The 16,950-nt window shown below is 40.2% G+C and overlaps 2 protein-coding genes across 2 annotated transcripts; both read right to left on the reverse strand.

Annotated features, from left to right (window-relative positions):
- Positions 1 to 592: 592 nt before the first annotated feature.
- LOC131474933 (uncharacterized) lies at positions 593 to 7,673 on the reverse strand. Its single transcript, XM_058652666.1, has 4 exons — positions 7,436 to 7,673; positions 2,855 to 3,397; positions 1,872 to 1,991; positions 593 to 1,604 (listed from the first exon to the last, which is right to left on the reverse strand). The coding sequence occupies exons 1-4, from the start codon at positions 7,666 to 7,668 to the stop codon at positions 635 to 637; spliced, it is 1,866 nt and encodes a 621-aa protein (XP_058508649.1). The 5' UTR covers positions 7,669 to 7,673; the 3' UTR covers positions 593 to 634.
- Positions 7,674 to 10,852: 3,179 nt separating this feature from the next.
- LOC131474937 (uncharacterized) lies at positions 10,853 to 16,732 on the reverse strand. Its single transcript, XM_058652670.1, has 4 exons — positions 16,552 to 16,732; positions 13,109 to 13,576; positions 12,123 to 12,242; positions 10,853 to 11,855 (listed from the first exon to the last, which is right to left on the reverse strand). Exons 1-4 carry the CDS (start codon positions 16,626 to 16,628, stop codon positions 10,907 to 10,909), a joined length of 1,614 nt encoding a protein of 537 aa, XP_058508653.1. The 5' UTR covers positions 16,629 to 16,732; the 3' UTR covers positions 10,853 to 10,906.
- Between the last annotated feature and the right edge of the window lie 218 nt (positions 16,733 to 16,950).

The raw sequence follows: 16,950 nt of genomic DNA on the forward strand, positions 1-16,950 counted from the left end.
AGATTGGCACAGCACCCCCCGCGACCCTCTGGTGGAGGATAAAGCGGTAGATGATGACTGACTGACTGACTTTGATTATTGAAACTATATGCAAAGAATTACAAACGGTCAAAATGACAACTATGATATTTCTAGTAGGTACATTACTTCCGCTAGTTCGAGTGTTAATGATAAATTGATTAAAATTTTTAGTGGTGGGGTCAAAATTGTTGCTCATAAATAGGGGACATGTCCTCTGACGCCTATGGTCCCACCTGTGGTGATGTGGGCATTTAATAATTGTAAATTATTGTCATAACGTTTATACCATGGATATTATTTTAAATTGAGGCTTGTAAGTCCCACAGCATTGTAAGTGGGCATTTGCGTGTTGTTGTTTTCTTTATGCGTTCCGGGGACCTGTGTCCTCTCATCATCCCTGCGCTGTCATACGTATACTTTATGATTTACAAGTTACGCACTGGTTGTAGGCTATACCTGATCATATTGCTGTTGGTTATGTTTAACGTGATGATTACATGCTGCGTGAATAGAATATAGGATAATAAAAAATGCCCCCATCCATTTCATATGCCCCCCTTAAGACTGAGGTCTGGCGACGGGTCTGACCCTGCATGATGATATTTTTTATATTTTATATTTCTTTGTTGTTGATGCAGGAATCCGGATAGTAAGGCGTCTCCAGAAGAGCTTCATTCTTCTCCGATGTTGGCTGGCCTTTACACAGGGAGTCGTGCATCCTCTTAAATGCTTCCATCTCTGAGCTCCAGAGTGCAGCTCTGGCCCGGATGAACTGTGAGACTTCGGTCTCGGTGCCTTTGGCCAGACTGATGCTGTCCTTACAGATGAAGAAAACGTCCATGCCAATGAAAAGAGCGTTGAGTCCGATTCCAACTGCCCTGGCTGACTTTGAAAGAGCGAGAGGCCCTTTGGCTGCTGCCTGACCAATATCTGGGATGTCAGAGGCCAACCTGGACACACTACGCAAAGTCTTACCTTCCTTAGCCACTTCTTTACCAACACCCGCAATCGCCTCTGCGTTTTTCAGCAACTTGACAGAAGAGGCAGCATCAACAATGCCATCAATGCCCTTAACGATACGACTGGTCTTACTCACAACCTTGCCCACTCCTACAGCCAAATTAATCAAATTGTCTTCCATTTTGAAGAGTGTTTTATTGATCACATCATCGAGGCAATTCTGGAGACTCTGAACATCCTCCATGAAGCTCTGGAAGACTTCTCTGGCTTTCTTTTGTTGTGTGGCGTTTACTCCTATCTCTGTGGCGGTGGTGACAACACTGTTGACTCCGCTGGTGACTCCCAGCCCTACCCCTGTCATTGTCAGACCAAGAGACAACCCTGCTGTAAAAGGAATTAACGCCAGGCCGACAATGGAGAGCACTCCTCCGATCGCCCCCACTGAGCTGCCTGTCACACTGGAGATCTTTGCCCCTTTATTCATCCTGTCAAGCTGAACAGCCACCTCCTCCAGGTCCTGAAGTGACTGGACCATCGTGGGCTGTCGCTTGCTGAACTCACTGATGAAGGTGTCACATGATTCTCCTTGAAACAAGAACACCATCCGGAAGTGCTTGTTCATCCTGACAAAGACAAAAGAGAAAAGTAAGTAATAAAAGTTTGGTAGGCTACCACACTTTCATCATCCACCCATGTCCACAATGATGTGAAGGGATAAGTCTTATGGAATAACACAAGGGTACGTGGGGCCACTGGAGCTTATCCCAGTTGACATTGGGCAAAAGTTGGGTTTTACCCTGGACAGGTCCATCGCAGGACTAACATATCGAGACAAACGCTATTTACTCATTTTAAAATGAATGGTACCATGAGTATGTGGTAAAACTCACCTGATCTCATCAAGCTGATTCACATGATCAAGCATCCTGCGTACATCTTCCTCGGACACGTCCACAGGGAGATTCACCACAGTCTCATTCATCGTCTTCAATTTGAAGTCACTCAAGAATCTGTGGAAGAGACTTACACTTACTGCCTGCAGTAGATATTGCTGCTGAGACTCGTCCTCATAATCTACATTTCCCTCAAGTTTACCTTCCAGTGCTGACCGTGAAGCTGCATATCTGGATGCTAACTACAGCCTCATTATTAATGACAGTACCTGATATAAAGTCATGTCTGTGGTCCCCATCACTGTGTCTTCTCTACTCACTTTGAGTGTGTTTTATAGTAGTGACCAACCTCTGCCATCCTCAGGATCTTTGGTGATCTGGTCAAATGTTCTCTCAACTGTTTCATCATACTGACTCACAACATCTATCCACCATCCTACCTTTTACAAAAACAGCTGCTGAAGGCACAGTTGTCTGACATATATGATGCTGGTTATACATGTCATGTGAATATGAACAGCGTTGTTGTCTGCCAAAATGGCGTCACCTTGGTTGCATGATCTCATCTGCCAGAGCTCTGTTGTATTTGTTAGTGTTCTTTATAGCCGTGTTTAGTACCATATAGTAGTACCATAAAAACTTGTCCCAGCCGTTCCATTCTTGGCACCCTTCCCTTTGTGTGCCAGAGTAAAATGGTACGGTATGGTATGGTGATGTTGTTGTTCTTTGTTTTTGCACCAGTACAACGTCTACACAGCCATGGGGCACATCCCACACCCCGCCTACCAAGTACTGTTCTCAGTCAAAACCTAAGCCTGACCCAGGGCTTTACCATTCCAAACTGTACTGAACCAAACCGAACCATGATGGAAACACAGCATATATGGTTCCAGTACAGTTCCTTTTAAGGGTAACACATTCATTGTCTTATGTACGGATGAACAATGTGAAAATTGACAGATAAGGATTTCTCTGCTCACCTTTTCTCTAACGTCGCGCAGATTTGCTGGGTGGTCTGAATGTATTTGTCCAACTGATATGCAAGCACTTCCACATTTTGAAGTTTGGGCATGAAGAAGACTTGTGCGTCTCTTTTGAACTCCAGGAGGACAGGGCAGAGTTGCCGTGCGTCATTGATGATGACCTCGACACATTCAAAGCTGGTGCCTTCAGGAAAGACTAATGCCCGGTTCTGTGTGAAGACGTGAGGCGATGTGACCGCCAGCTTCTCCAGAGCATCCAGAAAGGGATCCAGCTTGGCCAGGCCTTCTCGAGTGTCCTCCATCACGGCAGCGAGTTCTTGCTGCAGCTCTTCACGCCAGCTGTCTGCTGTCACCTTCCTCTTGATGTTCTCCCAAAAGGCTTTACCTTTCTCCTCCCTCGTCTTGATGTCCTTCATCGTTTTTAATTCAGTTTCCCTCCTGAGCAACCACTTGGAGGACATCCCACAGAAACCTCTCACCATGTCCGTGTAGGTGAGGGTGTCTGTGATATAACGAAACAAAGTCTCCTGGAGCTCCTTCCTGTTTGAGACACAAAACACCAACCATCCAGATTTTTTTACTTTTTGTGGAATTTTTCCAGCTATTTTGATTCTCTGTAGTAATGTGTGTCCCTCTCGTCAGTTTGATTCTCTTTGTAGTGATTTCATGTCCGTTTAAAGCCATTTTGTGTCTTTTTTATTTTAGTAATTTTCCATCTCTGTGGCGTCATTTTGTTTTCTGTATACTCATTTTGTGTCTTTTACAGGTATTATGTGCCTTTGTGGTTGCTTCCTGTTTAGATGTACTAATGTTTTGTCTCTTTGTCCTCATTTTGTGTCTCTTTTGTGGTTGTTCTAATTCTCTCTGTTGTCTTTTTTGTCTCTTTGTAAGTGATGTATGTCTGTCATTTTAATTCCATTCATACTTTCATTTTATGAGTCCCCTTGAAGTAAGCTTTGTGTTTTTGTTGTCACTTTGTTTCTTTGAAGTCTTTCTATTATTTTGATATCATTTTAATTCTTTTTGTGGAAATCTTATGCTATTTTTCAGCTACTTTCAGTGTTGTGCGCCTGTAGAACCTGATAATGTAATAAATCCTTGATAATGTAATAACCCCGATAATGTAATAAAAATTTCAACTTGAGTCCACTAAAAATGTAAGAAAACCTGATAATGTAATAACTTCCCGATAATGTAATAAAGTGCATTTCCCAATAATGTAATACACTTTTTACCAATAATGTAATAAAGTATTACAATAATTTAACAGCAGACCACCCGTTACTTGGGTTCAAGTGGTGATACTGTGTAAGTAACGCAAGCTCGAGAGCTCTAGCACCACCAACAGGACAAAGTTGGACATGCATGTATGTACATTAACTTTTGACTTGTTCATCCGTTTTTCACAAACGATGTATCACTGGAACAGTTGGGCCAAGCCGAGTTCAACGCACCCTTAATGTTTTTTTCGGCCATATTGGATTTTCTGCCATCTTTGATTTGATCCATAACCTTTCAAAGGCTTCTCTTGTCACACATTTTGTGTAATCTTCTCAAAACATCATTCAGATGATCTTCAGACCATGCCACACGAAGTCATTCAACATCTTGAAATTCAAAGGCACTTGGCCGTGGCAGCCAATCAAACATGATGTTGAGGTCACCAAACAGGAAGTAAGCCAATTTCTCTGCAACCCTTTAACATATTTTAACCAAACTTGGTACAAAGATTCATGACATCATCCTGGGGATACCACAAAAAATGGTGACCTTTGATCTCTGTGGGCGCTGTGTTTAAACTGTTTAAACTTAATTTCAACACACAACAATACACACACAACACACAAGTAACTTATATCCAGAAAAGCAACCTCATTTTAAAGTCCTCATTTTAGAACTTAGAACTCTATGGTTGATGTCTTCATCATGATTATTTTTAACATGGATTTGAACTTTCTTTCGGCATCCAGGCCTCCACCACTTCTTGTGGTCTCCTTAAAAAAGAAGTAATACAATATGAATGTTTTGAAAAAGTTTGAGTTATCAACATATTTACAAAATTCTGTGTATAGATATGAACTCACTTGTCTCTTCTACTTCCAGTATATATCTCTGACTTGGTATCTCCCATAACTCAGATACTTGAGCACAAGCCATGCTCTCATCCAATGACAATGCTTGGCAAATCTATGTACCAAGTTTGGTTAAAATATGTTAAAGGGTTGCAGAGAAATTGGCTTACTTCCTGTTTGGTGACTTCAACGTCATGTTTGATTGGCTGCCTGGCCAAGTGCCTTTGAATTTCAAGATGTTGAATGCATTCGTGTGGCATGGTCTGAAGATCATCTGCACGATGTTTTGAGAAGATTACACAAAATGTGTGACAAGAGAAGCCTTTGAAAGGTTATGGATCAAATCAAAGATGGCAGAAAATCCAATATGGCCGAAAAAAACATTAAGGGTGCGTTGAACTCGGCTTGGCCCAACTGTTCCAGTGATACATCGTTTGTGAAAAACGGATGAACAAGTCAAAAGTTAATGTACATACATGCATGTCCAACTTTGTCCTGTTGGTGGTGCTAGAGCTCTCGAGCTTGCGTTGCTTACTCAGTATCACCACTTGAACCCAAGTAACGGGTGGTCTGCTGTTAAATGATTACAATATTGGGGAATTATTACATTATCAGGACCTGCGAAATGAAGGCTAACCTGATAATGTAATAACCTCCTGTTAATGTAAAACTTTATTACATTATTGGTAAAAAGTGTATTACATTATTGGGAAATGCACTTTATTACATTATCGGGAAGTAATTACATTATCAGGTTTTATTACATTTTCAATGGACTCAAGTGCAAATTTTTATTACATTATCAGGGTTATTACATTATCAGGGATTTATTACCATTATCAGGTTCTACATGCGCCTTTGTGGTTGCTTTCTGTTTCATTCTGAATCGCTCTCTTGTCCCTTTGACGTTTTACTTCATTAAGTCTTTGTGAAGTCACTTTATGTCACCATGTAAACATTTTAGCAAATTTTGTGTTATGGAAATCAAGTTGTTTTTTGTCATTTACATCTCTTTAATAATTTTGCGTCTCACTGCAGTCGGTCGGAGTCTCTGTCGTTAGTTTGTGTCTTATTTGTTCAGCTCACAATGCCCTCACCTTTGTTTGATCTGATTGCTGTTTGTTAATGATAAACATAAGAATCATAAGACTTAAGTGTGACGTGGCTCGAGATGCCATAAAAGCTCTGTTTTATTCCCGAGAAAAGAGCTTTTAGCTACATTGTGTTTATCGTTGTGTCTGTCTAAATAAAACACAGGAACTTTAGCAGTAAAGAGTCAAGCCCTAATTCCCATATGTGACGTTCTACAGTTGTTATATGCAACAGAAAACGCACATTGTGTTGCTTAAAGAAAGTGTTTCTTGTGTGGAGAAAACAAAACACCAACCGTCCAGATTTTGATTTTGTTGGTTTGCAGACATTATGTCTTTTTATAATAATTTTCTCAGTCTTTTGCTGTCATTTTTTTCTCTTGTTAAAGTAATTTGTCATTGTCTCTTTGTTGTACTTTTTTGTCTCTTTGTCTCCTTGAAGTCAGCTTTGATTTTTCTTTTTCTCTGAAGTCTTTGTACTCACGTTTTGTCTTATTTTTATGTCATTTTAAGACTTTTTGTGGAATTTTTCCAGCTATTTTGATTCTCTGTAGTAATTTGTGTCCCTCTCGTCAGTTTGATTCTCTTTGTAGTGATTTCATGTCCGTTTAAAGCCATTTTGTGTCTTTTTTATTTTAGTAATTTTCCATCTCTGTGGCGTCATTTTGTTTTCTGTATACTCATTTTGTGTCTTTTACAGGTATTATGTGCCTTTGTGGTTGCTTCCTGTTTAGATGTACTAATGTTTTGTCTCTTTGTCCTCATTTTGTGTCTCTTTTGTGGTTGTTCTAATTCTCTCTGCTGTCTTTTTTTGTCTCTTTGTCAGTGATTGTATGTCTGTAATTTTACTTTCATTCATACTTTCATTTTATGAGTCCCCTTGAAGTCAGCTTTGTGTTTTTGTTGTCACTTTGTTTCTTTGGAGTCTTTCTATTATTTTGATATCATTTTAATTCTTTTTGTGGAAATCTTATGCCATTTTTTCAGCTACTTTGAGTCTCTGTAGTAATTTTTTATCCCTCTAGTCAGTCTTTTTTTTGTAATTTTACATCTCTTTATGGTGTTGTGGTTGCTTACAGTTTCATTCTGAATCGCTCTCTTGTCCCTTTGACGTTTTACTTCATTAAGTCTTTGTGAAGTCACTCTATGTCATCATGTAAACATTTTAGGAAATGTTGTGTTATGGAAATCAAGTTATTTTTTGTCATTTACATCTCTTTAATAATTCTCACTGCAGTCGGTCGGAGTCTCTGTCGTCATTTTGTGTCTTATTTGTTCAGCTCACAATGCCCTCACCTTTGTTGGATCTGATTGCTGTTTGTTAATGATAAACAATACAATGTCAATAAAGGGTAAGACACACATTGTGCTTAAAGAAAGTGTTTCTTGTGTGGAGAAGAATCTAAGACTTTTACCTCTGAGCAGAATCTGCCTCCTCTTGCTCTTCACTGTTGGCTCTTTCCTCTGAGGGCTTGTTTTCTGCCGACTTCATGTTGAAACAACAACAACAGCAGCAGCAGCAGCAGCAGCAGCAGAAGTCACTGTTGAGAGTGAAAAGAATAAAACTGGGGCAAAAACAAAACAATAAATAGTCAGAGAGGTTTAGTTTCGTTTTCCCTACCACGTCATCAAGTTGAACCACGCCCATTATCACTTAACCCATTCCCCAATGACAACTGCATCAGGAACTGATGCAGTTGTTCATGTAAACAAACAAACAAATATAATATTCTTTTTTTACAAGGTGTCCCTGCAACGCTCACCTTAAAAATTCAACATGTGACAACAACAGACAAACAACAAAATAACACACAAGGAGAACAGAACATATAATATAAAAGCACTAATTATCAAACTAACCAGTTTATAACTTAATAAGTTAAGTTATTAAAAAAACAGCATGAATTCTGAGAAAAAGGTAAAAATTCTGAGATTTAAGAATTATGACTTTTCTTGAATTTAAAATAAATAATTTTTTCTCAGAATTCTGAGATTATAGTCAGAAAGTCGGAATCCTGAGATTAAAGTCAGAAATAAGGTAACATCATTAGTTTCATCATCCAAGCCATCAACCTGTCAGTTAGATCCTATCCCCACCAAACTGTTTAAAGATGTGTTTCCTTTAATTAACAGCTCTATATTAACTCAAATTAATAAATCCTTATTAACTGGATATGTGCCCCAAACAAACTTCCAGCCTCAGAGGATTTTATATATGAAGCTAATGTGCCGGATAAAGTCAGCAAACGTGTGTTCGTGTGTTCGCACCACTTCACATCAGACTGCGGCCAGCAGTCGCCGTATTTAGTCAGCGACCGTATTTCACGGACATACAAACACACACATGTTTAAGAAAAGGTCAAATAGAGGTCATAACTGACCATTCTGACACGTCCTAATTAAAAATATGTGTTCAGTACGTCCTCCATGACCGGAGCACAGACTCAGTCTGATACAGTCACATACAGCTGCAGTTTATGCAGCAATCAGCAGTGCTGTCCCTAAGTGTTTTTAACTGATTTACAGTTGGTCAGTGTTCGGCTTGATCCTTGTGTCGGACGTCTGTTCCTGTGACGCCACTCTCGCTGTTTTCCGCGCACGCTGCCATGTTGATATTGTCAGAGAACAAGTGGAGGGAGTGAGTGCTGTAAAGAGGACAAATCCGAAACCCCCTGAAGAATTGGGTGTGTGTTTGCCTGTGTCTCATTTGCATATAAAGGGACCATGCACAAAACCGAGCGTTCTGAAAGGGGCGGGTTTAGCAGGGTTATTGAACTGCTATGGTGCTTCATCCTTATGGTATTTTGACCAAAGCATGTCACAGACATGTTCATTAGGACACCAGGGAACTATTCTAAACTGTACCAGCACCACACACAGTTGGCGGGCCACGAGTTTGAGACCTCTGGGTCAGGGTCAGGAGCTCAGGACTCGGTAAGACTGCTGCACAAACTTTGATTCCAACCTATCTTTATTAACACATATTAACACATCCAGAGTCAAGAAACGGGCAGGTAGTGTCTCTGCAGATCAATCACATCCCGGAAATAAGCTGTTTGATCTTCTTCCCTCTGGCAGGCGTTACAGAACACTGTACACCAAAACTGCTAGACACAAGAACAGTTTTTTCCCCCAGGCCGTCACACTACTGAACACTTGACCAGTTTATTTATTTATTCACTATTTTGCACCTTATCGTTTATATACTTAAATATATATATTTAAAAATAGACCGGACCTCTGGACACCTTATTTATTCACTTTTGTTGAATGTATGTTAAGTTATGTCGATGTTTACGTTTAATGTACAGCGTGTGTTTGATGAAACCGGAGTCAAATTCCTTGTATGCGTTCACCTACTTGGCCAATAAAGCTGATTCTGATTCTGATTCTGATTCTGATTTTGATTCTGATTCTGATCTTTGTGAGGACTTTTTACCTTATAGGGACATTTTGAGTGGTTCATACAACTTCAAAGGGCTTTTTCAGGGCTAAGGGTTGTTTTTAGGATTAGGTTTAAGCATTTAGTTGTGACTGTTGAGGTTAAGGTAAGGGGTTATGGAACGCATGAGTGTCCTCAGTAAGAATGCTGTCTGAGAATGTGTGTGTGTGTGTGTGTATGTGTTTGTGTGGACAAACTTTGATTCAAACCTATCTTTGTGGGGACTTTTAACCTTATGAGGACATGATGCAACATTTTGACCTTAAATACAACTCTGGAGATGGTCGGGTTGTTTCCTCTCACATTTATTATCAGAAAAAGTATTAATTACATAATTACATATCATTAAGTATAGATTTCTGCCTGGAAAGGTTTCTTGCTGAGGAAAAGTCCACACTGTAGAAAATTCCTAACATTATAATCGCCGTTAAGTCAACGACAAACCTGGAAAAGTGCACAATGCAAGTGACCACGCATCACTCATTGTCTACTGGGGCAAAACACATGCAGATGACCAGTGGCAGTGTTTTGTAATATCCTCGACCTTGCTGCAATAAATGCCTCAGTTCTTTATAAACAAATGTGTTGATGACACAGAGAAACTTGATCGTGTGCGTCGCAACTGAACTGCGTTCTGTCCACATGAGCACAAAAGCCCGACACGTCGTGGTGCACGAGCCCCGACAGGAGCAGCAAGAGAGAAGAGAAATGATTTCATATACATAAGTTAATTCATTATTTAATTCAACAGTTTTAAGTTTAAAGAAATAATTAATTTCTATTGAGTTATAAATGAAAACAATAAAACAGGCTTTTATCTGTAATTTCAAGAGCGGATTCAATTTCTGTTCATCAATAAACACATTTTCTCACTTGTTAGAATTCACATTTTGCTTCCTCACCACCTGTATTCTTATTACACATCTATTTATTTTCACTTTGTACTTTGATTATTGAAACTATATGCAAAGAATTACAAACGGTCAAAATGACAACTATGATATTTCTAGTAGGTACATTACTTCCGCTAGTTCGAGTGTTAATGATAAATTGATTAAAATTTTTAGTGGTGGGGTCAAAATTGTTGCTCATAAATAGGGGACATGTCATGTGACATGTCCCCATGACATGAGGCTTGTAAGTCCCACAGCATTGTAAGTGGGCATTTGCGTGTTGTTGTTTTCTGTATGCGTTCCGGGACCTGTGTCCTCTCATCATCCCTGCGCTGTCATACGTATACTTTATGATTTACAAGTTACGCACTGGTTGTAGGCTATACCTGATCATATTGCTGTTGGTTATGTTTAACGTGATGATTACATGCTGCGTGAATAGAATATAGGATAATAAAAAATGCCCCCACCCCCCCATGCATTTCATATGCCCCCTTAAGACTGAGGTCTGGCGACGGGTCTGACCCTGCATGGTGATATTTTTTTATATTTTATATTTCTTTGTTGTTGGTGCAGGAATCCGGATAGTAAGGCGTCTCCAGAAGAGCTTCATTCTTCTCCGATGTTGGCTGGCCTTTACACAGGGAGTCGTGCATCCTCTGAAATGCTTCCATCTCTGAGCTCCAGAGTGCAGCTCTGGCCCGGATGAACTGTGAGACTTCGGTCTCGGTGCCTTCGGCAAGACTGATGCTGTCCTTATAGATGAAGTAAACGTCCATGCCAATGAAAAGAGCGTTGAGTCCGATTAAACCTGCCCTGGCTGACTTTGAAAGAGCGAGAGACCCTTTGGCTGCTGCCTGACCAACATCTGGGATGTCTGAGGCCAACCTGGGCAGATTACGCAAAGTCTTACCTTCCTCAGCCACTACTTTACCAACACCCGTAATCACCTTTGTGTTTTTCAGCAACTTGACAGAAGAGGCAGCATCAACAATGCCCATTGCCCTTACTGATACCGACGCCACTCCTACAGCCATATCAAACAAATTGTCTTCCATTTTGGAGAGTGTTTTATTGGTCACATCATGGAGGCAATTCTGGAGACTCTGAAAATCCTCCATGAAGCTCTGGAGGACTTCTCTGGCTTTCTTTTTTTGTGTGGCGTTTACTCCAAGCTCTGTGGCGGTGGTGACAGCACTGTTGACTCCGCTGGTGATTCCCAGCCCTAACCCTGTCGCTGTCAGACCAAGAGACAACCCTGCTGTAAAAGGAATTAACGCCAGGCCGACAATGGAGAGCACTCCTCCGATTGCCCCCACTGAGCTGCCTGTCACACTGGAGATCTTTGCCACTTTATTCATCCTGTTAAGCTGAACAGCCACCTCCTCCAGGTCCTGAAGTGACTGGACCATCGTGGGCTGTCGCTTGCTGAACTCACTGATGAAGGTGTCACATGATTCTCCTTGAAACAAGAACACCATCCGGAAGTGCTCGTTCATCCTGACAAAGACAAAAGAGTAAAGTAAGTAATAAAAGTTTGGCAGGCTACCACACTTTCATCATCCACCCATGTCCACAATGATGTGAAGGGATAAGTCTTATGGAATAACACAAGGGTCGTGGGGCCACTGGAGCTTATCCCAGTTGACATTGGGCAAAAGTTGGGTTTTACCCTGGACAGGTCCATCGCAGGACTAACATATCGAGACAAACAGCTATTCACTCATTTTAAAATGAATGGTACCATGAGTATGTGGTAAAACTCACCTGATCTCATCAAGCTGATTCACATGATCAAGCATCCTGCGTACATCTTCCTCGGACACGTCCACAGGGAGATTCACCACAGTCTCATTCATCGTCTTCAATTTGAAGTCACTCAAGAATCTGTGGAAGAGACTTACACTTACTGCCTGCAGTAGATATTGCTGCTGAGACTCGTCCTCATAATCTACATTTCCCTCAAGTTTACCTTCCAGTGCTGACTGTGAAGCTGCATATCTGGATGCTAACTACAGCCTCATTATTAATGACAGTACCTGATATAAAGTCATGTCTGTGGTCCCCATCACTGTGTCTTCTCTACTCACTTTGAGTGTGTTTTATAGTAGTGACCAACCTCTGCCATCCTCAGGATCTTTGGTGATCTGGTCAAATGTTCTCCCAACTGTTTCATCATACTGACTCACAACATCTATCCACCATCCTACCTTTTACAAAAACAGCTGCTGAAGGAACAGTTGTCTGACATATATGATGCTGGTTATACATGTCATGTGAATATGAACAGCGTTGTTGTCTGCCAAAATGGCGTCACCTTGGTTGCATGATCTCATCTGCCAGAGCTCTGTTGTATTTGTTTGTGTTCTTTATAGCCGTGTTTAGTACCATATAGTAGTACCATAAAAACTTGTCCCAGCCGTTCCATTCTTGGCACACTTCCCTTCGTGTGCCAGAGTAAAATGGTACGGTATGGTATGGTGATGTTGTTGTTCTTTGTTGTTGCACCAGTACAACGTCTACACAGCCATGGGGCACATCCCACACCCCGCCTACCAAGTACTGTTCTCAGTCAAAACCTAAGCCTGACCCAGGGCTTTACCATTCCAAACTGTACTGTACTGGACCAAACCGAACCATGATGGAAACACAGCATATATGGTTCCAGTACAGTTCCTTTTAAGGGTAACACATTCATTGTCTTATGTACGGATGAACATTGTGAGTTGACAGTTAAGGATTTCTCTGCTCACCTTTTCTCTAATGTCTCGCAGATTTTCTGGGTGGTCTGAATGTATTTGTCCAACTGATATGCAAGCACTTCCACATTTTGAAGTTTGGGCACGAAGAAGACTTGTGCGTCTCTTTTGAACTCCAGGAGGACAGGGCAGAGTTGCCGTGCGGCATTGATGATGACCTCGACACATTCAAAGCTGGTGCCTTCAGGAAAGACTAACACCCGGTTCTGTGTGAAGACGTGAGGCGATGTGACCGCCAGCTTCTCCAGAGCATCCAGAAAGGGATCCAGCTTGGCCAGGCCTTCTCGAGTGTCCTTCATCACGGCAGCAAGCTCCTCCCTCGTCTTGATGTCCGTCATCTTGTTTAATTCAGTTTCCCTCCTGAGCAACCACTTGGAGGACATCCCACAGAAACCTCTCACCATGTCCGTGTAGGGGAGGGTGTCTGTGATATAACGAAACAAAGTCTCCTGGAGCTCCTTCCTGTTTGAGACACAAAACACCAACCATCCAGATTTTGATTTTGTTGGTTTGCAGACATTTTATGTCTTTTTACAATCATTTTTTGCTGTCATTTTTTCTCTTGTTAAAGTAATTTGTCATTGTCTCTTTGTTGTACTTTTTTGTCTCTTTGTCTCCTTGAAGTCAGCTTTGATTTTTTCTTTTTCTCTGAAGTCTTTGTACTCACGTTTTGTCTTATTTTTATGTCATTTTAAGACTTTTTGTGGAATTTTTCCAGCTATTTTGATTCTCTATAGTAATTTGTGTCCCTCTCGTCAGTTTGATTCTCTTTGTAGTGATTTCATGTCCGTTTAAAGCCATTTTGTGTCTTTTTTATTTTAGTAATTTTCCATCTCTGTGGCGTCATTTTGTTCTCTGTATACTCATTTTGTGTCTTTTACAGGTATTATGTGCCTTTGTGGTTGCTTCCTGTTTAGATGTACTAATGTTTTGTCTCTTTGTCCTCATTTTGTGTCTCTTTTGTGGTTGTTCTTATTCTCTCTGTTGTCTTTTTTGTCTCTTTGAAAGTGATTGTATGTCTGTACTTGAAAGAGCGAGAGACCCTTTGGCTGCTGCCTGACCAATATCTGGGATGTCTGAGGCCAACCTGGGCAGATTACGCAAAGTCTTACCTTCCTCAGCCACTACTTTACCAACACCCGTAATCACCTTTGTGTTTTTCAGCAACTTGACAGAAGAGGCAGCATCAACAATGCCCATTGCCCTTACTGATACCGGGCAATGGGATATCATTCATACTTTCATTTTATGAGTCCCCTTGAAATCAGCTTTGTGTTTTTGTTGTCACTTTGTTTCTTTGAAGTCTTTCTATTATTTTGATATAATTTTAATTCTTTTTGTGGAAATCTTATGCTATTTTTTCAGCTACTTTCAGTGTTGTGCGCCTGTAGAACCTGATAATGTAATAAATCCTTGATAATGTAATAAAAATTTGCACTTGAGTCCATTGAAAAAGTAATAAAACCTGATAATGTAATAACTTCCCGATAATGTAATAAAGTGCATTTCCCAATAATGTAATACACTTTTTACCAATAATGTAATGAGGTATTACATTAACAGGAGGTTATTACATTATCAGGTTAGCCTTCTTTTCGCAGGTCCTGATAATGTAATAATTCCCCAATATTGTAATCATTTAACAGCAGACCACCCGTTACTTGGGTTCAAGTGGTGATACTGTGTAAGCAACGCAAGCTTGAGAGCTCTAGCACCACCAACAGGACAAAGTTGGACATGCATGTATGTACATTAACTTTCGACTTGTTCATCCGTTTTTCACAAACGATGTATCACTGGAACCCTTGGGCCAAGCCGAGTTCAAAGCACCCTTAATGTTTTTTTCGGCCATATTGGATTTTCTGCCATCTTTGATTTGATCCATAACCTTTCAAAGGCTTCTCTTGTCACACATTTTGTGTAATCTTCTCAAAACATCGTTCAGATGATCTTCAGACCATGCCACACGAATGCATTCAACATCTTGAAATTCAAAGGCACTTGGCCGTGGCAGCCAATCAAACATGACGTTGAGGTCACCAAACAGGAAGTAAGCCAATTTCTCTGCAAACCTTTAACATATTTTAACCAAACTTGGTACAAAGATTCATGACATCATCCTGGGGATACCACAAAAAATGGTGACCTTTGATCTCTGGGGGCGCTGTGTTTAAACTGTTTAAACTTAATTTCAACACACAACAATACACACACAACACACAAGTAACTTATAAAGCAACCTCATTTTAAAGTCATCATTTTAGAACTTAGAACTCTATGGTTGATGTCTTCATCATGACTATTTTTAACATGGATTTGAACTTTCTTTCGGCATCCAGGCCTCCACCACTTCTTGTGGTCTCCTTGAAAAAGAAGTAATACAATATGAATGTTTGGAAAAGTTTGAGATATCAACATATTTACAAAATTCTGTATATAGATATGAACTCACTTGTCTCTTCTACTTCCAGTATATATCTCTGACTTGGTATCTCCCATAACTCAGATACTTGAGCACAAGCCATGCTCTCATCCAATGACAATGCTTGGCGATCTATGTACCAAGTTTGGTTAAAATATGTTAAAGGGTTGCAGAGAAATTGGCTTACTTCCTGTTTGGTGACCTCAACGTCATGTTTGATTGGCTGCCACGGCCAAGTGCCTTTGATTAAGATTACACAAAATGTGTGACAAGAGAAGCCTTTGAAAGGTTATGGATCAAATCAAAGATGGCAGAAAATCCAATATGGCCGAAAAAAACATTAAGTTTGCGTTGAACTCGGCTTGGCCCAACTGTTCCAGTGATACATCGTTTGTGAAAAATGGATGAACAAGTCAAAAGTTAATGTAAATACATGCATGTCCAACTTTGTCCTGTTTGTGGTGCTAGAGCTCTCAAGCTTGCGTTGCTTACTCAGTATCACCACTTGAACCCAAGTAACGGGTGGTCTGCTGTTAAATGATTGTAATACTTTATTACATTATTGGTAAAAAGTGTATTACATTATTGGGAAATGCACTTTATTACATTATCGGGAAGTAATTACATTATCAGGTTTCATTACATTTTCAATGGACTCAAGTGCAAATTTTTATTACATTATCGGGGTTATTACATTATCAGGGATTTATTACATTATCAGGTTCTACATGCGCCTTTGTGGTTGCTTTCTGTTTCATTCTGAATCGCGCTCTTGTCCCTTTGACGTTTTATGTCATTAAGTCTTTGTGAAGTCACTTTATGTCACCATGTAAACATTTTAGCAAATTTTGTGTTTTGGAAATCAAGTTGTTTTTTGTCATTTACATCTCTTTAATAATTTTGCGTCTCACTGCAGTCGGTCGGAGTCTCTGTCGTCTTGTTCCACAGAACAAGACACACATTGTGTTGCTTAAAGAAAGTGTTTCTTGTGTGAAGAAGAGTCTCAGACTTTTACCTCTGAGCAGAATCTGCCTCCTCTTGCTCTTCACTGTGGGCTCTTTTCTCTGAGGGCTTGTTTTCTGCCGACTTCATGTTGAAACAACAACAACAGCAGCAGCAGCAGCAGAAGTCACTGTTGAGAGTGAAAAGAATAAAACTGGGGCAAAAACAAAACAATAAATAGTCAGAGAGGTTTAGTTTCGTTTTTCCTACCACATCATCAAGTTGAACCACGCCCATTAACACTTCCTGATGCAGTTGTTCATGTAAACAAACAAACGAATATAATATTATTTTTTTACAAGGTGTCCCTGCAACGCTCACCTTAAAAATTCAACATGTGACAACAACAAACAAACAACAAAATAACACACAAGGAGAACAGAACATATAATATAAAAGCACTAATTATCTA

This window comes from Solea solea, chromosome 16 (genome assembly GCF_958295425.1).
Source record: "Solea solea chromosome 16, fSolSol10.1, whole genome shotgun sequence".
Taxonomy (NCBI): domain Eukaryota; kingdom Metazoa; phylum Chordata; class Actinopteri; order Pleuronectiformes; family Soleidae; genus Solea; species Solea solea.